General features: G+C 30.6%; 2 protein-coding genes across 2 annotated transcripts; one reads left to right on the top strand and one right to left on the bottom strand.

Annotated features, from left to right (window-relative positions):
- The first annotated feature begins 223 nt into the window (after positions 1-223).
- Positions 224-3,799, top strand: LOC129885620 (classical arabinogalactan protein 9). Its single transcript, XM_055959969.1, has 2 exons — positions 224-901; positions 3,356-3,799. The coding sequence occupies exons 1-2, from the start codon at positions 371-373 to the stop codon at positions 3,440-3,442; spliced, it is 618 nt and encodes a 205-aa protein (XP_055815944.1). The 5' UTR covers positions 224-370; the 3' UTR covers positions 3,443-3,799.
- A 7,566-nt stretch (positions 3,800-11,365) lies between these two features.
- Positions 11,366-14,585, bottom strand: LOC129885619 (uncharacterized). The gene is made up of 3 exons (XM_055959967.1): positions 13,765-14,585; positions 12,925-13,272; positions 11,366-12,788 (listed from the first exon to the last, which is right to left on the bottom strand). Exons 1-3 carry the CDS (start codon positions 14,218-14,220, stop codon positions 12,183-12,185), a joined length of 1,410 nt encoding a protein of 469 aa, XP_055815942.1. The 5' UTR covers positions 14,221-14,585; the 3' UTR covers positions 11,366-12,182.
- Between the last annotated feature and the right edge of the window lie 7,824 nt (positions 14,586-22,409).

Raw genomic sequence — 22,409 nt, 5'->3', positions numbered from 1 at the left:
AATTTGATAGAATAGAAAATCCTTTTATAATTCCAACTATATAGATGTTAATTAAACTCAAAAAATCAGTAAAAACCTAGCTACTTTAAGAGGTTTTCACTAACGTAAGACAACAACAGCACATCATTAGATTAGTACTTTTGTATTTATGACAGCAGTAATGGAGATCACATGAGAATAACCCAAGTAAACTCCAAACAGATCTGTTTGGTCGTCACAACTCAGCCGTTACCTTTCTAACTTTCCTTTTCCTCTTTTCTACTCTTCTCCCAAACAAACCCCTATATATATCAATTTCATTCATATAGCCGCACACTACTAATCTTCTCTCTTCTAAGAAAGTAAAAGTAAAATTAATTTTGTGATAAAAATGGATCGGAAAAACGTTATTTGGATCGGTTTTCTTTGCATTATCGTCGCCGGCGTAGGGGGACAAGCTCCTGCCACGTCACCCACTTCTACTCCCGCATCACCAACGCCCACTACCCCTGCACCTACCGGTTCTCCACCTCCGGCGACTTCTCCGCCGCCGGCTGCTTCATCTACGCCACCTGCAGTAAGTTCACCTCCTCCATCTGTATCTTCTCCACCAGCTACTTCACCACTACCTGCCGCTTCTCCTCCTCCACCAGTGAGCGCTCCGCCACCAGCAACTCCTCCACCAGTGAGCGCCCCGCCACCAGCAACTCCTCCACCAGTGAGTACTCCTCCGCCGGTTTCGGCACCTGCACCGATTGCAACTCCACCTGCTTCAACTCCGGCACCTACTCCGACGACAAAGGTAGCCACATCTCCAGCACCTTCGCCTTTGGGATTGTTGAGTCCTCCATCACCACCAATGGGTTCTCCGTCACCGAGTACTAACTCAGATTTATCTCCTGCTCCATCAGCCCCTGATCAGGTACTTATTTTGCTCAAATCTCAGTTACATTATGGATTATTAATTGGATCATACATTTTCACTTGCTACCAGGGAATGTAGCCTTTTCCCTGAGTATATTTAACTCATAATTGTTGACATGATCTCATTTCACATTTATGATTTAACATAATATACGTAAAATATCATATAACACACAAACTTTCACCTAGTATTCCATATAGAATAGTATGTCTATTTATTTAATTTTATGCAAATTTAAATATGTATCTGTGTACATTCATAATTGATTCACATAAATGTGAATTGAACTAACTTAAATAATATATTTATGTATTATATTTTTTTTTATACAATATACTTTAAAAGTTTAAATATTAATATCCGAAGTCATAATTTTTACATTACAATAAATTCAACAGAAAAACTTGTGAGTCGAACTCAATAAAATTAAATTTAAATTTTGATTTAGTATCTTGTTACTACGTTTAATTTTGTGTGACAGATTGAAATATGGGGGTCAAAACTAGGAATATTTAGAACATACACTTTGCAAGGAGGGGTATTTACGTTATTTTCTTCTTTTTGTATTAATATATACTATATCGAGCGCAGGATAGTCAAAGTTAGCATAGGAATCCTAACATAAACCAGTCTCTCGTTAAGTGTGTCTGCTATGGTGAAGGCCCAATATGGGGTGTTGAGCCTAGCTAGTGCCTAATGGGGCTGTGATCAGGTGCGATCGAGACCATATGAGCTTTAGAACCCGTTTATATTGGTCTATAAATTGTTTTCATTTTTATTATTGAGTATTTAGATGGCTAATTTAAAATTATTTTATGCTAAAAATAAGTTTAAAAAAATAATTGAGTCTGTTTGAGTTAGTTTATCACTTGACTTATTATTTTTTTTTTATCTTATAAGCTATTATTAGCTTATTATGCTTAAAATAAATTAAGTCAAATAGACACTTAGAGTCCGTTTGGATGGACTTAAAAAAACTAACTTTATGAAGTGTTTTTAGAATTTGAAGAATTTGAAGTGTTGAAAGTTATTTTTATAAATAAGCAGTTGAATGTTTGGATAAAAGTGCTTATGTTGAAAATAAGTGTTTGAATTTTAGGGTTAAAAGAATAAAAAAGATAGTTTGAAATTTAGTTAAAATATAAGGGATATAAAAGTAATTTTCATAGTCAAACAAAATGACTTTAAGCACCTAGAAAAAAAAGTTAGAAATACTAATTTTTCATTTTTGACTGACTTTAAAACTTTATGGCTTAAAATTAGTATTAGTCAAACACGTCTAAAAGCTAAAGCTTATTAGTCGCTTATTAGTCATCATAGTTCATGATTATTCACCGAGACATATCACGTGCTTCCTGTTTGCCCATAATGACTCGCTGTCTAAAAAATTATACTGTACTATTCCTTTTTGTCGTCTATTTTAACTTGATGCGATATTTAAATAAATAAAATAATTTTTAAATCTCATGAAGTTTATTTTCAATTAAAAATATATGGAATATATTAAATTATTTTTTAATTTTATAATCTTAAATATGTTGTGAAAAGTTAAAATGAAATAGTTGTCAAAGAATAAAAAGAGAGCAGTATTTGATAATTTAAAATGTTTTATGCTGTATATTTCGGAAACAGCCGCTCTACCTTTCAAGGTGGGGGTTAGGTCTGCGACTCTACCCTCTCCAGACCCCACATTATGGAATTATACTGGGTTTTTTGTTGTTGTTGTTGTTTTATGCTGTATATTAGTTAAATCAAAACAGAGAATAATAATTTTCGTAGTGAATTTATTTGTTAGAAGAAATGACTAGCCTGTAACATTGCATTACCATATATATCAAGTGCAGATCCACATTTTCTCTAAGAAAGGAAGTGAGAAGAAACAATTCTAACAGAATTGTGACAATTTTTTTTAGTTATATCCACAAATATATACTGAAAAATAATCCACAATTGACTGAAATTATTGAACATAAAGTTAGTTAAATTATTTTGATGTAGTATAATGCTCATGTACATCTTTTATTTGGGCCATAAGTGGTAGCTGCTGTAAGCATGTATAAGTATTTTTGTAGAACAAATAATTGAAGAGACAGAAAGAATAATGGTGGGTAGCAAAGTGTATACAGAGAGAATATAGAACCACATTATTTTGAATTTGTTTGGATTCTTATGCATGTGCTAACACTTCATGTCACTAAAAACTCTTAACAAAGATCAAATTGAATTTATATTTTTTGTATTCATTTGGATTCTTATGCATATGTACTTTTTATATGTCCCGCAATAATTTAAACTCAAAACTCTATATAGATTGATTGTGATTAGATCGGATCCGATGGTATTTCTCTTGTTTGCTTTTAATTATTTTTTTCATGAATTTAATCTTCTTGTTACTCTTTAATTTAATTAAATTGTTTATATCTTGATATTTTATGTATGTTTATTTTGCAGAGTGGAGTGGAGAGCAATATGAGATTTTCAAAGATGATTATGGGAAGTTTGGTTTTTGGATGGGGTCTACTCTACTTGCTGATTTAGAAATCTCTCTGAGATTTTGAGCTCATCAATTGCTTTTGCCACTATATATTAATATGAAATGCCATCACTTTAGCTTATTAGTAGGATGATGATGGCTTTATTTTTCTCACATGTACTTGGATTATTCATCTTGGATTCTTTTTGGAGGTTTCTTGTTGAGCGGGGGGGGGGGGGGGACTTATTTTTGTTGTGGCCTATTGTTCTTAAATTTAAACTACTATTAGCTAGCTCATCCCTTATTGTTTTCTTCTTAATTCATTTCTTGTGGGAAATATATGTATATATCAACCTTAATTAATTAGTCCCTCTAGCTATGTCACAAGATGCATAAATATTGTTCACAAAGTAGGTTAACACACATGCATCTTTGACACCCTTAAACAATTTCCATGGGCCGATTGGCTATATGCTTTAATCTTGATTCTCATATGTGGCTGCTAAATTTTTAAAATTAAATATATAGTTAATCTTTCTTTGAGTCAAAAGGTTTAAAAGAAACAACCTCTCTATTTTTTGAAGAAAATGGTATTGAAGAAAATGGTAAATTACAGCAAAAATCTCTATAAATATATATATTTGGGATCAGGAAAAAATATTTATTTATCAAGACTATTAGTTTATCAATAAATACATTAAAAAAAATTTTATCGATAAATAAATATTTATTATTTTAGAAAGCATTTTGCAGTATGTGCTATAAGAAAGAAAAAAAAATATTTGAATTAAGAATTTCAAAAATTTAAATTTAGGAAACTAAAAAGTGTAGTCTTTGCATATTTATTATTTAAATCTAGGAAAGTTAAACAAATTTAGTAAAGTTTAATGTTTCTAATTGTATTCATGTATATAGAATATGAAGAGATTTCAAGCAATGACTACATTGTCAAACTATTTGATACAACACGATCAAAATATTTTGAAAATTGTGTTCGCTCTTCAAAAAATTAAGGATAAGATTAATTTTGATTTTGGTGGGAAGAAAAAACAATCAACTATAGAATCATATTTTAAAAAGAAATAGTTATTGGTCTAGTATTACTAACAAATTAATATATAAATTATTGATGTATTCTAGTAATTATTACTTTATATTTTTTCTGAGCTTTTAATACTTTATTTTTAATTATTATCTAATGCATTTAGCGAGAATATTATTTTAATATAACTGGTTCAAGTCAAAATCGAAGAAAAATATTCATTTAGCGAGATTATTACTTTATCGAGGTTTTAGTGTATGTACTATCCTGTCCAAATTTCAACAACATGATCTCTACTTTATCAAGAACGTGGTAAGGTATACAGTTATACACTATCCTATCCAAATTTCACTTGTGGAAGTAGATACTTCAATGTGAAACTAGATTCTTGTATGTATATAATTTTGAAAATTAATATAATATTATTTGTTAGTATTTATGATACAAAAATGTTAAATAAAGATGCACCTGATTTAGTCCAATTTTAAAGTGGCAAAGATGCACCTGGTTTAGCCTAATTTTAAAGTGGCAATGTAAGAAAGCTGACAGACACAATGTTAATGCAAAAGAGAAGTGTGTTGCAGTAAAATGGTTTGAGTAAAGATTACTCTACACGAGTTTTTATGGTACAGAAAACATTGGTTCGTTTTTTGCAACTTTGAAGGCTTCACTTTTCAGCTCTGAGAGTTAAATTCGATCTGCAGAGGGTAAACTTACTTTCACTCGAAAGTTAAAACTCTGTGGGCATCTTCATCTTCCACAACCAATTAACTTGGTTGCTCAAAATTTTTAAAGATAGATGTTGGACTAAATTAGGGTAAATAGGGCATAATATAAATTCCTATTGTATATGAATTAGATAAACTTGATAATGAAGTCCCAAATTCACAAATAAATAATTATAATAATTGCTATAATTATCGAAAACTTTAGATTTCTAATAATGCCCACTACATAGGGAATTTTCATGTTGGTTAATTTGGGGGTTTCTATACAATTTAAGGTGCGTATGCCGTCTTCTCATTTATTGGTTTGATGGTATACAAAGTTTGGTGATTTTTATTTTAGCTTTAAATAAAGATTTAATTATATCACTTCAATTAAAAATCTCTATTATCATCTGTGGAAATATTCCTGGTACAACCCTGCAAGGAAGAAACAATTTCGTTAGGCATAAAACTTCTGCAAAATGACATTATTGTTAACATATTAATAATTGATATCATTCAAATTAAACGTCAATATAAATAGGAAACCCAAAAAACTAATGAGTAACAATACAATTAAATAACTAAGAATATTAACATAGCTTTGTTCCAATCTCACAATAAAATATATAAAAAAGAAAAGATTTATTCGACGTCCCGATACATAAAGTGATGTATCCGACGTTTCGATACATTAAGTAAAGTGATGATGTATCCGGCCGATATATCACGTATATTGATGTATCTGAGAATAAGAGACTATAGGAATTTTTGAAATTTTTTCAAATGATAGAAAATTTTAGAGATTATGATAAAATAAGTTGTGTATTTAGATATATTTTTTTTCTTTTTCCTATTTTTGTTGTAGGCCTAGTTAGACTTTGCTTTATCCAGTGTAAGTCTGGAAAAAGCCCTATTACTCTCCATTTCGTGGAAAAGCCCAATTACTACCTACCGCTCAATATTTAGATTTTAACTGTCTTTTGCACATGTAGCCACTCAAAACTTCATAGAATATACAATGTCTGAAACTTTATATGACTGAAGTTTAAATATTTCTATTTAAAGTTCAAACAAAATGACTTAAACTTTGTTTGCACGAGACTTTAGACATACTAGTAGTCAAATTAAAATTTTAAAATATAGTAATTACTTAATTAATGATATGTTGAGAAAATACATATTTGACAAGTAAAAACAAAAAGTGCTCTAACGACACAAACAAAGCAAATAAATGGTACACTTAAAATTTCGATGGGAGTAAATGATTTTGAGTAGTAGTATTATATTACTTCATACGTTTTTTTTAAGTTGTCATGATGCATTTTTTGATAGTCTATTTAACTAACTTTCAAAGCTAAATTAGATTACATTAACTCTATATTGAATATAAAAATTTAGATATTTAAAAACTATACGAAAAATACTATATATTATAATGTTTTTCATATCACTAGGATGAAAAAATACATCTTAAAATATGAATTAAAATTCATATCGTCTTACTCTTAAAAAGGACATTGTGACAAGTAAAAAGGTACCGAGAGAGTAATATCTTAGTCGAGAGAAGCATAGAAGTACTCCTCAATTCATTTTACTTTTTCATATTTAACTTGACATTCCTCTTAAATTGTAATTAATAAAATGATTAGTTTGTTACATTACTCTTTAAATGTAATAAATTTCATATTTTTGAAAATAACTATAATTGATAATGAGGATAAATGCAAAACTAAGTGATGAAATATTTGTTAATAATTTTTAAACTGAACAAGTAAAAGTGGATATCTATTTTTGATAAAGTAAACACATAAAAATGGACGGATGGAGTACTCCATCAGTTTCATTTTACTTGGCAAATAAACATTTTATTATTTTTTTCTATTTTAGCCAATCAATAGAAACGGAGGAAGTATGAAAGGAGAGCAAGGTAAGAAATGCACGTGTAGAGAAGACACATGGGGAAACTTAAAAAGTTTGTTATGAGAATGAATGAAAATGAATGCTACTTTCCCTCCTTCCTTGGGAGTCTCTAATAAGAGTATGGTCTCTCTTGCAAGTAATCAGTCCCCCTTACCCATTAATGTGCTTCCATCCTAACTCTATTCAAAACCATGAAGGAATATGTCGGCAATGCCAAATCCACAATTCATATTATTGAAAATTCACTGTGGAGTATCACCCTTCCCCTCCTTCTCACGGTGCCTACTATTCTGGGATCTTTATAACAGCACGTCATGCATAAATTATAATAATAACAAACATGACGGTGATAATTAGATAATAAAAAGAAATTATAATATTTATTATGATTTGATCAAGTAATCTATATTGATGATCTGTTGTAATCTATAACGCCTTTGTTGACGATTCTTTACTCCGACAGCATCTAGGTTTCCTCGAACAATGTGATATCTCAGACCGGATCGTATTCCAAGTTCGTTAGTAATCATTTACGGTGGGAGGATAAGCAGGAGGGGATCTCTGTGGTTTCTCTCTCATTCGCGGAGCGAAGAAAGTGGGTTGTACCCTAGCTACCGCTATCCTTGGAAAGAATAATTTGAGTGACAAGAAAGAAAAAAAAACAATTTATTTTAATGCTATTAATGTATTGTTTTTGCTCATATTGTTATTTTGTTGTTGTTGATTAATATCAATTATGTTATAAGATTTTTTTTAACGGAACATATTCATTATAAAATGATAATACATAATTACGGGTATTTTTAATGTCTTTTAAAACTTATGGGTACAAGATAATATTTTTTGAAACAATCAATATTATTAAAAAAAATTATGATCAAACGCATGGTAAAATTTCACTAAAACATCACCTAAAAATAATTTGCCAAGAATATTTGAGAATTAGGAGTCAAACGCTATCTATATTCGTTGTTTCCCTCCTATCTTAAGATATTCTTATTTGTCAATACACAACTTTAAAAAAATGGATTTATAGTTGAACAATGAAAATTGTCGCTTATAATTTTATTTAACAACGAATTAATGATAGATTATCAACCATTTAAGTTAGTTATGAGTGATTTTGAGAGAGGAGCTTTGAAGAAAGACAAATGTACCGGAATTATTATCTCAATCATGATATAAAAATTGTTTATCTTGGAATAAAAAATTCTCCCAAATCCAAAGTAAAATTTATATCTCACATTTTAATCCGAGATTATTATTTCTTTATCCTTTGTCAACACATTGTAATAAATATATAGTAGATTCGTCAGTGCATACGTGGGGTATTTCTTGTATATATTTGCTTTCTTTTTCTTACTTACAAAGTGGCTTTAATTTGGTGTGGGGGTGGATTGTTCACCGACAGATTTAGTACAAAGAAATGTTACACGTTTCTATATTTTTTTATCATAAGAATAATAATCTTGGAAGGCTGAATTTGTGTCATGCCAATGGAAAACACTTACTAGCTTGTTTTGTGGAATAATAAATTAAAGAGATGAAAGATCAAAAAGTCATGGTCAATGTGTATGTGTGTGATCTCGAAATTTGCTTAAATGGAAAGTTCTCTTGTTCTTCTATTAAGCATTTACTTAACTTTAACTCTCATTTGTTTTAATCTTGTGTTATTTTATAGGGAAACAAAAAAGCATCAAAGTTTTATTCATATATGATTCTTTTTTTATAATAAAAAATGGGGAGGAAAGAAGAAACGCAGAGAAGATTATAAGATGGGAAATCAAATCTTCATCAATAAGATAAGAAATCAGATAACCAACCAACTAAATTGTTAAGATTTTCCATTCCGTTTCTTTATTATTACAACAAAAGTGCAACTCTATTTACAACAAATTCACCGACAATAGTTATAGCTCATCTTGCACGTCAATAGAATTTGTGCTTCTATTTTGCTCCTTTCCTCTTAAATTATTTCTTGTGTTTTATTTATTTTTTAAAATTCAATAACTATATATCTAGTGTTAATTCGATAAAGTGGATTTGGAGAGGATAGAGTGTACATAGATCTCAATAGACCCTTGGCTCAAGACAAAAACAATCTAGAAAAAAAAAAAGTAATTAAAGTTTGATCAATATTTTGAAATATATGTTTTCATCATATTGACATGACAAAAATAGTAACATAATTTGAACTCATATCTTGTACTTGTGTTGATTTTTTTTTTATTAATTTATATATAAATAATTTATTTAAGAACCCAATATACAAAAAAAATTATAATGCCAAACTCATGATCGTAAAATCCAGACTGGGGTTAAGTATTAATAAAGGCTGTTGATAATATTGTTTCTTCGTATATATATATTTTTTCAGCCTCAAAATATTTATCGTGTTTTTTTAATTTACATGTTCCTTAAGAAAACATTAATTTGAAAGAGAGTGTTTAATTATTTTAATCTTATTTATGTCTTAATATATATATATATTTATACACACTGAATCTATGTGTTGAACTTCAAAAATAAAAAATATTTTGAAACATACATTTTTAATAAGAACAACAAGTATTTTGAGACGGAGAATTATATATAAGTGGGTAGGTGAGTAGAGCTAGTGAGCTGTGAAGTGAAGGCAAGTTTTTGTTTGAAGTTTGAACAGTGTATTTACCTTACCTAAACCTGGCTTGGCACATGAAGCTACCAATTTAGCAAGTGTAGAAAATAAATTATGTAGAGTAGAATACACATTATGGTTATAAAATAACATTGGAATCTAACACTGTCATCCTAGGAAAGGACGAGAAGATATGGGACTTACTGTTTAAATCTTTTAAAAAAATGAATACTAGTTTTCCCCTCCCCATACAACTGCTTCTAAGCATCAACATTTAATTCTGGTACAACAATTCAGAAGGAAAAAAATTAAAAATATCTGCAAATAATTCTTAATTTTATGAAGTTTTAATCACAACCGGACAAGTGAAGAAGAATGAGAAAGTCATCAGATAGAGTGTGAAAACAAATACTACCATAATGGGATATTGACTTTTATGGGTCCAGTGAGTTAAATAGGCTCGACTGCTCCCAATTTAGTGCAACGAAGTAGACAATAGACTATTTTAGTATATTATGAGTTTGATATTTAAAAGTCTCCTCCAGTGAGTCTTATTCCATAGTGAGTGTTGAATACCTAACGTTTAAAGGGGAAAAGAAAAGGGAAGATTGTATGAATGCAAGTAGATTCAATGGTAATAATAATAATATTATATATTTTTTTCAAAAAATAAAATAAAAAGATCCAGTGGGTTAGATCCTCCAACTCAACCATGCAATGGTTGTTACTGAGCCAACTTAATGTGAATTGGACCACATCATGATTGAACCATTTCAGAATTAATTAGGTGATTGAGCCCACTATCAATTAAATGACTCGTTTGAGTTATTAGCAAGATTCCATTTAATTTGCTGAATCGTGTCATATAATCCATGGAGCTGCTGCACTGATCACAATGTTGTGAATTCAATAGAAAAAGAGCATTGTCTAGCACATTACGTAAATCCAAGGACATAATATACAAGTACTATATCAATTAATATTCTTGAGTGTCTAAATTAGTTGAATACTAAATTTTTCTTTCTTATGCAGCAGCAATCAAAGTACTTTATCAATTAATTCACACACATATTGGTTGATTTTGAGAGTGACGTTACTTGAGATTATCACTACTTGCTGTAGAAAAGATGTTGAAAAAAGCGTAGAAAATCATCATGATGAAGAAACTTCCCTCCATGGACAGCTAGCTCGCAAAGTACTAATAGCAAGCATTGGCTCTTTTTTCTTTTAAAAAGAAACAACTACTAACATCGAAGTTGATGAAAGTGAAAATGGCAAGTGAGGGGGGTATGGCTTATGTTACTATGGGGGAACAAAGGACCTGTACAGAGGAGAAGATAAATACTCCAGTAGTAACAGGAGAAAAAGGTAAAAATATGTGGGAAGCGATGAGGATATCACATGGGTTGGTAAAGTTTGTGTTTTTTACCCCATCTCTTTCATGCTTATCTCTACCATAGGCCTACCACCAACTTTTACTTCCTCTTTTCCCAATTCAATGTGTTTATTCTAAAATGTCATGCATTCAAGACACTGAAACAGTCTCTTGGAAAAATACGAGGCGAGTCTCTGGTTTTATTTTACCTGGGCCAAAGACACATGCTAGAAGATTTTTACACCGAGCGAATCCTGTTAATGCATTTCATTCAAGCACTAGACGCTCTTCTTTCAGAATAATCCAACATCTCAAATACACAAGAGACATAAATCTTGCATACAAGAGCATCAGCATTATGTCATGAAGGAAGTACAAGATTTCAGATAAACCCAAAATGGATTAACTATGAGATGCTCTAATCTCTGCATCCGCAGGTATTCCATACCAGATGGGCAAAGATTCTGTTTTTATTTTCTTGGCTGTATTTACCAAACCAACAAAAAAAGCTGAGACTATTATCTGAAACCAACAAACAAGATCCAATCTGGTTAACAGCAGATCAAACAAATTTACAACTTTCTTCATCTGCTTACCAATTCTTACTACTAATTTGACTTTTAACCTAAACTCTGGAGAAATCCCATTTCTCCTGACACAAACAAACAACTCCTTCAACTAAAAAAAAGAAAAGGAACATGTCATATCAAAGTGATAAAATGGAAAAAAACTAAGGACACTGCTGTCAACCCCATCTAGCAGCAATCTAACGGCAACAGCCGTATACAATAGGTTGAGAAAAATGAATATTATCACCTAAGAAGGTCAATGATTCACCTCATGGCGAAGTTTCCCGACCTAGACTTATAGAAGGTAAACTAAAAATTAACCTCCAGTTGCTCCATTCGTCACCAGGAAAAATGAGCTCCAACACTTATGTTGGATTCTGTTTTCAAGAGTATAAAAATTCGTCCAGGTTCTGGAAGAACCTGAGAATCATTATACTCTATTTACAGATAAAGATGTAGACAACCAACTATTTATGACTCAATTAATTAGCTCCTAAATAACTTTGTGTGTTAGTCCATCAGCAACCCCCTCTTTCCGTATAAACAATTGACCAGTGGCTGTTCCTAGTAGGTTAGATTTCCACCTTCCAGCTATCATGAGTTTTATCTAGCGCTGCAACCTTAGCCCGGTGAGTGGCAAGTGAAATTGCACTCTTTCCCCTTTCATCTAGAGGGAGCTCACATGCTTCACTTATGGACCCTGATTTCAGATCAGCTGGTGGGATAAAGCAGTCTACTGATAATCCTGGAACGTTAAACGCAACCTCTTCAATTGTCCAAGCTTCTTCCATCCTAGTTTTAGTATGACTCATAGCCATCTCCCCAAACCGGAAAAGTGTGACTACAGAACGCCCAGAATGTGCAATCATGATACCTTCTACGGGGCGGTAATCATCTAAGAATGAGTTGATGGTTGTCTCCCAGTAAACTGCATCTGCTCCGTTAGATTGGATCCTGGTGAGATGTGAATCTTCCATGTGAACAAGAAGACCAGTCTTCTGGCTGAAGTAGCCAAACAAGACATGCCTTATGATCTCCGCTGGTCCTTCACTTCTGGCCTTCAATGTGTGCGGATCAGCACAGAGCTTCAGAATGAAGCAGTCCTCCCCATTGATCTTCTTCTCTCCAATGCATCTAGCGTTGGCAAACATACTGGCAGTAGATCTTGGATCAAGACCCTGAAAATAATAAGATCAATTTCTGAGACTAGGAAAAGATGAAATAGAACAGGGAAAAGTAAAATACCAAAATCCAAGACTAGTTAAAGTAGTCATATAAGGAGGCAGTAGAGTGTAAACTTGGACATTTTTTTACCTGAAGGGCTCGTCGTAGTGGCCTAACAGGCCCTTTTGCAGTATGGGCACCAAGCCAAGGTGTATGTCTCCATACAAGCTTGCCATTGCAGCCTGCGTGAACCTTGCTTCCACCAACCGCAAGCTCCACATACCACATGTCAGGATTCATTTGCCATAGTACAAATCCTCCAGACTCAGCAGCTCTAGCAGAATTCCTACTCTTAACCACTTTTGTTGGGGTTTCAAATTCAGAAGCTAACATCTTCAGTTTTCCCATAGCATAGGCATTCTTAATTGAGCTTTGTAGCTTTTGCCCACCTGATGCAGCAGTATATTGCTGCAATATGTATTGAGCAGATGAAGTTTCCTGCAAAATTACAATAATGAGGATCACAGCCAAGTTTCCAACATTTCACGGTATTGCAAGAAAACCAGGAAATCCACAATAACATGAAAATACCAAAGAGATGGACAGAAAAAATCCTTGGAAAAAAATGTTTGAAAAACATTAAACAGGAACTCCATTTCATATAAAATTCGTAAGCAACTCAAGAGGGGCCCATGAACACAGCACTTCATTACTTGGTCCCAGAAAACTCAGAGCACTGTGCAACCAAATTGTGATATAACCAGTAAACTTAAAATATCCAAACAAATAAACAACATCAAAGTAGTTGTATCTGTCAAATTTAAGACTCAAAATCATCTATACAAGAGGGACCCTGTTAATACATCACTGCTAACTTCTTAAAGTAAAAATTTATTAAAATAAAGGGGAACAAGTACACCTTAAAAAATTCAGCTCAAGCTAACAAAAATGACGTTTTGCAGATAATGATATAATCAAAAAGAGACTTACGATGGGTGTGTCTTTTATGCTGAGATGAGGCAATGGATCACTGGTACTAACGTGCACGGGGGCAAGAGGAGCACCCATTACACCCAGCAAGAGTCTCAGATCAGACCTCTTAGCGTACCCACTCGATGCTACCGAGGGTGTCCTGGAGAGCTGCCCTTTCATCCAATGGCCTAAACCCGACCCCACCCGCTTCGAATCCCCAACTTCTCCGCCGTCCGGATCCGGACCTTCCATCAAAGGCGTCAGCGTCTCCCCTAACGGTCTCAAACTCCCTGATCTTGATATCAACTGTTCAGGATTTGGTGCGAAGTTCCTACTGCTATTTTTCTTCCTCCGAAGCAAACTCGTAATGGGTGACCCACTTCTCGCCGGACTCCTCGCTCTTGACCTCCCCGGCGATAACCCACGCACCACTTCTTCCTTTAACGCCGAGAAGAAACCTTGTTTTCTCTCCATTTCCCAAGAAAACAAAACCCCAATAATATACTTTCTTCCTCTGTATCCCTCCACCAAAACAACCTATACCCAAAAATAATTCAGAGGCAGAAACAACAACAACTAGACTCGAGGGTTACCATGGATGAAATTCTCAGCTCATAAAACGCACAAGAAAAGATAATTTAGGTTTCTGGGGGTTTAGAGAGAAGAGATATAGGGGATAGCAAAAGTAGCAGAGATTATAGAGTGAGGAAAAAACTGAAAGGTTGTGAGTGGAGAAAGATGTTGAGAAAAAAAAGGAAGTTAAAGAGGAAAAGAGAGAAGGAGGAGGAAGACTGAGTAGAGCAGTGAGAGTGACAGTGTGAATATGACTTGAGCTAAAATGGAAAAAAAAGGATAAATCATAAAAGCAATATTTCCGGCCTCTCACATGATGTTGGATGAAATTGTTTCTCCATTAATTAAATTAGAGATTTTAATTTATATTTTAATTATGAAAAAAAACTATAGTAAATAGCATTTTTCTATAGAATGAGATTTTATGCCGCGTAAAATTGAATTAATTAAATTTTAACACTCAATATTGGACATCGAATGAAAATATTTTAAAAATAAAAATAGTGGGGACTCGTGCTCAACTATCATTCCCTTCACGCGCTTTACTAAGTTAGGGGAGTCCCTGCTGTACATCCTACTTCAAAACTTTTGATTAATTAATACTACTATAGTAGTAATTAATGGTTTCTTACAATATGATTATTTATTAATTCATTAAATATTAGGGGATGATTTAGAGGGTGGTAAACAGTAATTTTGTGAAGTTAGCAACTGATCTATGGTTATTTCCATGGGCGGAGCTATCTTTGTCTGACGGTGTCAAGCGATATTTCTCCGTTGAAAAATTATATTATATATATATATCAAAATTTGATTTAATAAATATATATATTTATATAAGTATTGACACCTATTAAAACAAATTAAAGGTTTAATGTAAGGGATTGCAAAAGTTGATTGACATCATGTGTTCTACCTCCGCTAGCATCATTTATTTTTTACTTTATATTTTAACATCACTTAACGAATTTTCTGATTATTTCGTCATTACCACGTTACATGTAGCGCGTGGTTTTAATCCCCGAACGGGATTTTTGGAATATTGTTCTATTAATTCTGGTATATATTGAAGATAAGAAATTAAAATTCCCAGTAAATAAGGTAAGAAATGTCCTTCAACTTCTTTATTCCTTTTGTTAAAAACGTGATGCTCTTGGATAGGCCTTTTTTTTTTTTTTGCCAAACCCCCAAAAATAACTCTGATTGGTAAATTTCGAAAATTAAAATCAAAAACCAAATTCGCTAGTTAAATTTATAAGGATATTAATAACATAGTGATTAATTATATGAAAGTCGTTAATGACTTTTAAGAAATTGATTGAATCGTATTGTACCGAACGTATTTGAAATAGAGAGTTTCAATATAAATTTATAATCATATCAAATAATTAAAATTTATTTTTTATTTTATAAAAAAGTATTAATCAAAATGACATGTGTAGAGAGTTTCAATATAGATTTATAATCATATCAAATAATTAGAATTTTTATTTATTTTATAAAAAAGTTTTAATCAAAATGGCATGTGTGTATATGTATACGCATGTATGCTAAATTTAAAATATTAAGTATTAAAAAATTATCTTGGATCTTGATATTTGGGCCTTTGGGTAAATTTTATTTAAAACGAGTATAATATCAAATATAAAATATATTGTCGCTACTACAACAAGTCAAATATTCAATACTAATTTATTCTTCTGAATTATCTAAATTTAAGTTTCAGCATAACAACAAAAAAATAACTCAAGACTTTGAGGTATGATTTCCCTAATATTTGCTGTGTAGATTCATTTATATATTGTCTTTTAACAAAAAAATGTAGATATTTTTGACATTTCTATGACCAACTACATATATATATATACATATAATAAAATACTCTTTTGAGAGGATAATTATCTTGTACACTTGAAACAGACTATCTAAGTTATAAAGGATGATAAAGTACAAAAACTTAATTGTTCTAAATCGATTATAGATTTCAATTTAAATATAACTCAAACTTTCTTGGTAGATGCATTTCACGCAACTTTTAAAATGATCGTTTATGCAAACCTAGTGCAAAGATGTAAAACTTCAAATACATAGAGTTAGAACAACCATTATATTAAAAAGGCCGAACTCATCGGTGGCCTCCTAAAGTTGGCATCAACTTTCACTTATATACCTCAATTAAGCTTTGCTCATTTTAGACACCTTATGTCAGGCCCAAATGTGTCATTTTGACACTTTTCGCTGATTTGGCACATGGTGTGTATTGCACGGACATCTGAACGCGTGAAAAAGTTTTTTTTTATAATATATTTTTTTCCTTCTTCTTCTTCACTTTTTTCTCTCTTCCATCAACTACACCTTCCACCACCACACATCCACCATTTATCGTCATCCACCCCTCTTTATTACCACCGGAACCATCCATCTCCTTCATTTATTTCTTTCTCCACCGAGAACCACCAAATTTCCACTCTTTTAATTCATCTGTAACAATAATTCGAAAAAATTAAATCTGGATCCAAAATAATTTTCAATGAAACCTCATTTTCATATATCCACAACTTGAAAATTCTTATTGAATAAAAGCTATGTAATTAATTTTATTAAGTAAGGATCAGGAGAGTGTGAAGTTGACAGGAAAAAAAGTTGGAAGATTGTGAATGAGTTGTGCTTCGAATCTGCGAAGAAAGGAGCATTTTTGTTAAGATCCGGAGAATTCTCATCTTCAAGAAGACGTTTCTATGCCTGTTTTTCGTCTTTGTCCTTGAATTTTTTCAAAAGTAAAGTTTCTCAAAAAAAAATCCCCAAAAAAGTTGGAAAAAATATTGAGTGCTAAATTTTGTTTGGAATGAACAATAATAGTATTCGTATTGCAATGCTTGATTTAAACATCGTTCCATCACTTTGGATTGAAGTATTTGAGATAGAAATTAGAAGACTCCATTAAAGCTCATTTGAAGCTTCTTGCAAAATAAGCCCAAAAATGGTTTTAATAAAATATTTTTTACTTTTCTTTTTATTAAAAAGTCGTTATTTAAAAATTATTTGAACACAAATGACAAATGTCATCATTTCATTTGACATTTTACACGTTATTTCACGAGTGTAAAACATACACATGTTATATTTTGCTGACTGTGAAAAAAGTGTCAAAATGACACATCTGGACCTGACATAAGGTGTCTAAAATGAACAAAGCTTAATTGAGGTGTCTAAGTGAAAGTTGGTGCCAACTTTAGTGGGCCACCGATGGGTTCGCCCTATTAAAAATAACAAAACTCTAATAATATATATCAAGAAACACTTCTAAAAATACTAGGTAATGTACGGTAAAAAATAATGATTGATATGCATATTAATTGATGTTTATAATTAGTCTGATTAGGTTTTGAAAAATCATTTAGAGAATAAATAATCAATATTAAATATAAACCAGTGATTTCTTTTTATATTTTCTTAATATATTAAATTTGACAAATAAAAATAAAGGAAGACAGGTTGATTTGTTAGCAATAGTGAAGCTTTTGATTACTTGTTCTTTTGTGTTTACTCCTACTCTTCCTAGAAGAGACTTAAAATCTTCGTCCTGTTCTTTAGATTGCTGGGGGGAAAGGAGAGTAGAATTTGCATGTGAGCTATGTTTCACTCAACAAATTACAATATCTATTTATAGGCCAACACCTCTCTCCTATCCAAATTACGATGTATCCAACGGATATGCACTCTTTTAGAAAATATTGAATTAACATATCGATTTTTTTTTTCAATTTTGGTATTGCGATATTTTGTAAGTAATTTGATTATTTTTTTTGTGCTCGGTACGATATTTTGTATGGTACAAAATATAGATATCAAAATTATTAATTACATATACAATATATATAGTAATTTTAATTATTTTAAATATATAATTATACAACCTAAAAATCCTTCTGGTCAAATTTAAAAATATCAAAAAGTAAAATTATATCCTATCCAAATGTTCAAAATCACTCCATATTGTACCATAAACACCCCTAAATTCCATCACGATCTTAGCTATATCTAAATAAGAATATAGTTTTGGACATGGTAGGTATAAGTCAGTCGTCAAGATATTCTCTAACCTAACTTTGTGCAGCTAGCCAAATACATATCTGGTTTATGAATATATTAAGATTATCTTGCGACTTGAGCTTTAATTTGAGCAAGAAAAAAAATGTCACATTCTTGAACATTTTTTTTTTAAAAAAAATATCTTCCGCATGACTTTTTTTATAAATCTTCAGCATGATTTATTTTTTTAATGCCATATGTACTTTATATAATTAATTTTTGATATTTATTACTTTAGACGAGAGTCTATTAAAATATTTTTTTTTATAATCACAAGAAATAAAATTACGTACAGACTATATATTACCTTTTTCAGAATTTACTTATAAATTATATTAAATATATTATTATTGAATCTAAACAATGGACTTAAACTCGATTCAATCAAGTGACATCTTTGAAACTAACTTAACTAAACAATTGGTCAAAGCTTTTTTGAACTAAGAGACTGGGTCCTACTACAGCTAAGTACTTAATTTTTAAATACTGTTTATAAAACTAACTAACTAGGTTTACAACTGATAATGATAAGCTAAATATAGTTGCCCATGTGAAAAATGATCTGGGCCCAATTAAAAGAAATCTGAACTTGCAATCAGACAACTTTTGACCATTTCATGATGCTCTTATAAAAAAAATATTATTGTACCATTACTTGACATTTTTAATTAATATTTTTTTTGCTTTTTTTTTGTTTGAACTCAAAACTAATATATGATCACAGTACTCGATATCCAATGCAAATGCTAATGTCTCACTAATTCAATGTATTAATTTTTAATTAAGGGATTTGTGATGAAGTAATCTCTCGTTACGGCCAAAAACTCCCAAACTTTAGGGGCCCAAATAGCGCGTTTTATTGACTTTATTCACTAATTTCTTTTTTTGCATACAGCTAATGAAGCATTTTCTATTTTGTGACATTCACTATACTCTCCCACAAAACATTGAACTTTACTTTTTATGTTTTTAGCTAACCTTTTTTGCTCCGAAAAGGACAATATGTTCTTTTTTAGTAATTCATTTATTTAATATATTTAAGATTAATAAGATTAGGATTGAATTGACTTATTTTAATAATTTATAAATAATTAATTTTAAATTAAAATAATAAAAATGAATGGAAAGTCATAAGTTAAAATTTATGATTTATCACTTTTGACTTGTCAATCCAAACATGCTTTAAATCCATAGAAGTTTTAACCGGTTAGATATTGACATGTTTTTTACTTGAAGCAATGAATTAAGCTTGAAACGGTTCATTAAATTATTCTGCTAATATGGGTCAAAATAGTGTGACTCAATTAGTCCAAATATAACAATTTATGCAAATTTGGAGTTCATTCAAGAAAACTACAATTAATTTTTACATATTTTTTTCAAAAAGTGAATAAGTTCAGACATATATATGGTGCGAGTTGAGTTATAAGCCATTTTGACCTAAGAAAACTTTGGACAAATTGGATCCTAACCCATCTATATTTTCCACCTCAGACTGTTCTTAATCATATTGATGATATAATGACCAATTCAAGAGCTAATGTTTATGGTTAAATTCACAAATAGACACTTTTCAAATGATAAAATTAAAAAATAGCTATCGTCTTGTAGTTTTAAATTTTATATGTTCGCAAAATTTAAAATTTCATGTCATTGTTTAGAAGCTTCGTCTAAAAAAAAATTGGAAATCTATTTTTCAAAGAGATAATTGAAAAGTGGTTAGTGGGCACTATTTATAGGAGTACTAGTGACTCTTGATGGGATTGGGCAGATTTACTAAAGAGGAGTGGATATAATTTTATTAAATAGTATTTTATTGAATAAAAGGTCTAAGAAAACTCAGCATAATGGCACATGATATGTTGTGGCCTCCTATAATGTGTGATTAAGAAATTAGCAAATATAAATAATGAGAACCACTAGCATGGGGACCAAAACATAAAAATACCACATCATGAGATAATCAAATGAAGATGCTTAAGTAATCACCATTTAATTTACTTAATTAACATTCAAGTTTTCTGGGTCCTCTTTGCCCCAAATCTAATTAAATGTCACTTTTCTTTTAAGTTCTTTTGATTGTGTGTTAATTAAAGAGTTACATACATTTATGACAAATTACATTTTATATTAGTATATTAAATACGTGTGTTTGCGGCTCAAGGAAAGATTTCACGTTCAAATGGCATCTTATGCTAGGATTGTTCAAATTTATGATTTTATTTATTTTATTTTTTGTGGTGGACTACATAGTAATCCAAAAAAGATGTGAAAAAGGGAAAAAACAAAAGAGGACCAGTTTTATTTTGTGTATAGGCAATAATTTAAGAATTCAAGTTGATAATAGTTTGTAGGGTTGGTGACCATTTATTTGTGCAGAGGCATAGATTTGCATGTTCCGCCGTTCATTTTTTTGTTGTTGACGGAGACGAATTTATGTTTTCAATCTTATGGATTTGAGTTTGAAATTTTTAATACAACTCACTTGATTTATTGTATCTGCAATTAATTATTTAACTTATCTAGTTATTTTTGTTATACATATAGAGAATTCAAGCATAGCTATTAAATTCAAATGAACCAGTAATTTGATAACTCTACATTAAACCCGAAGTTGTCCAACCTCCCTTAGCTCTCAATTGCATTTGTGTCTCTATTATGATATATTAATATAAAATTGCAACTAATTTTCAATAAGGCTTATGGTTGAGTGGTGAGTACTCGTTCAATCTTTATTAGGGTCAATATTGAATTTTTCGATTCAAATTCGAATTTAGTCGAATTTCAATACAAATACCTTATTTGGATATACATTACTTGATCTCCTTATTTTGATGTCATAGATCTCTCAAATCTAACCTTAGATTGAAACATGAATGTGCTCAATGTGACAAGGGTATGGCAGGTTCATGGTATGCAAGTTTGCAGAGTTAGAAAATGTGAAATTATAGTACCAAAAGAAGCAACTTTTGGAAGGTGATTGAAGATGGTGAAGCATACCATACCCTTGTCACATTGAGCAGGTACAATAATAATTGATTTTTTATTAAGGAAAAATCTTCTATTACTTCTCCATTATATATATATAGATAAGTGTCAAAAACACATTTAAATTATCTCAGTTTTTTGAGTTTCATACCTAAACTATTGGAAATTTGAGTTTCATATCTAAACTGTTACTTATTAATTTAAGAAAAAATTACCAAAGAGAATACTTTTTAATAAATAATTACTGATTTTAGCGATACTTTTTATTTATTACCATCTATAACAATACATAGCAATATTATGATATATCTGTCATGTATTAAAAGTGAATTTTGCATGCAATATAAATGTATTATAAGTGTTTTAAAATATATTATACTTGTTTGATAAGAAATTGACACAATGTATTATAGATATATTAAAGTGTGTGATAAATATATTATCAATGAATAAAACTTGTATTATATGAGTTTTATAAATTGTTCTCGTTAAATTATATTAAAACTGTATTATAAATGTCCAATAAAAAAATAATTATTATAAATAATAAATATTTTTTTAATATAATATATTTATATAAGTTTTTCTTAATTTAAAGTGTGTTTTTGATACTATATAGTGGACGGTAAAAGGTGATTGAAAATATTATAGCATAAAATTAGAAAAAGCCTGTAATAATATATAGTATATATTTATTGGCGTAGAAGCATATAATAAGTATTTATATTTCAGGTCACATGGAAAAAGATTTGCTTCAGATTTGCAAACATATTCCAAGATCATCACCATCTTTGTAACGAATCTTATGAGTTAAAAAAAGCTGTGTACAAGCTGCGCTATACATTGCCGAATGTTACTCTATTAGTCAACTCACTCATCATGACATTTGTAACGTAGGACTAAATTCTTATTCAGAGATTTCGAATTTAAATTTTATAAATAAAATTAATTATTTTATTTCGTTTTTCAACACAAATTTATATTAGTTGAACTCCAAATCAAATATCGAA

Source organism: Solanum dulcamara, chromosome 4 (genome assembly GCF_947179165.1).
Source record: "Solanum dulcamara chromosome 4, daSolDulc1.2, whole genome shotgun sequence".
Classification (NCBI taxonomy): domain Eukaryota; kingdom Viridiplantae; phylum Streptophyta; class Magnoliopsida; order Solanales; family Solanaceae; genus Solanum; species Solanum dulcamara.
Note: the sequence above shows the minus strand (reverse complement) of the source record. Positions and strands in the feature narration are given on the sequence as shown.

Bases quoted from the DNA above. Each gene is read 5' to 3' on its own strand.
- LOC129885620 (XM_055959969.1), top strand. From the start codon at position 371: ATGGATCGGAAAAACGTTATTTGGATCGGTTTTCTTTGCATTATCGTC. The intron at 902-3,355 runs GTACTTATTTTG...TTTATTTTGCAG, and splicing joins CTCCATCAGCCCCTGATCAG to AGTGGAGTGGAGAGCAATAT.
- LOC129885619 (XM_055959967.1), bottom strand. From the start codon at position 14,220: ATGGAGAGAAAACAAGGTTTCTTCTCGGCGTTAAAGGAAGAAGTGGTG. The intron at 13,273-13,764 runs GTAAGTCTCTTT...GTAATTTTGCAG, and splicing joins GCATAAAAGACACACCCATC to GAAACTTCATCTGCTCAATA. The intron at 12,789-12,924 runs GTAAAAAAATGT...TATTATTTTCAG, and splicing joins CACTACGACGAGCCCTTCAG to GGTCTTGATCCAAGATCTAC.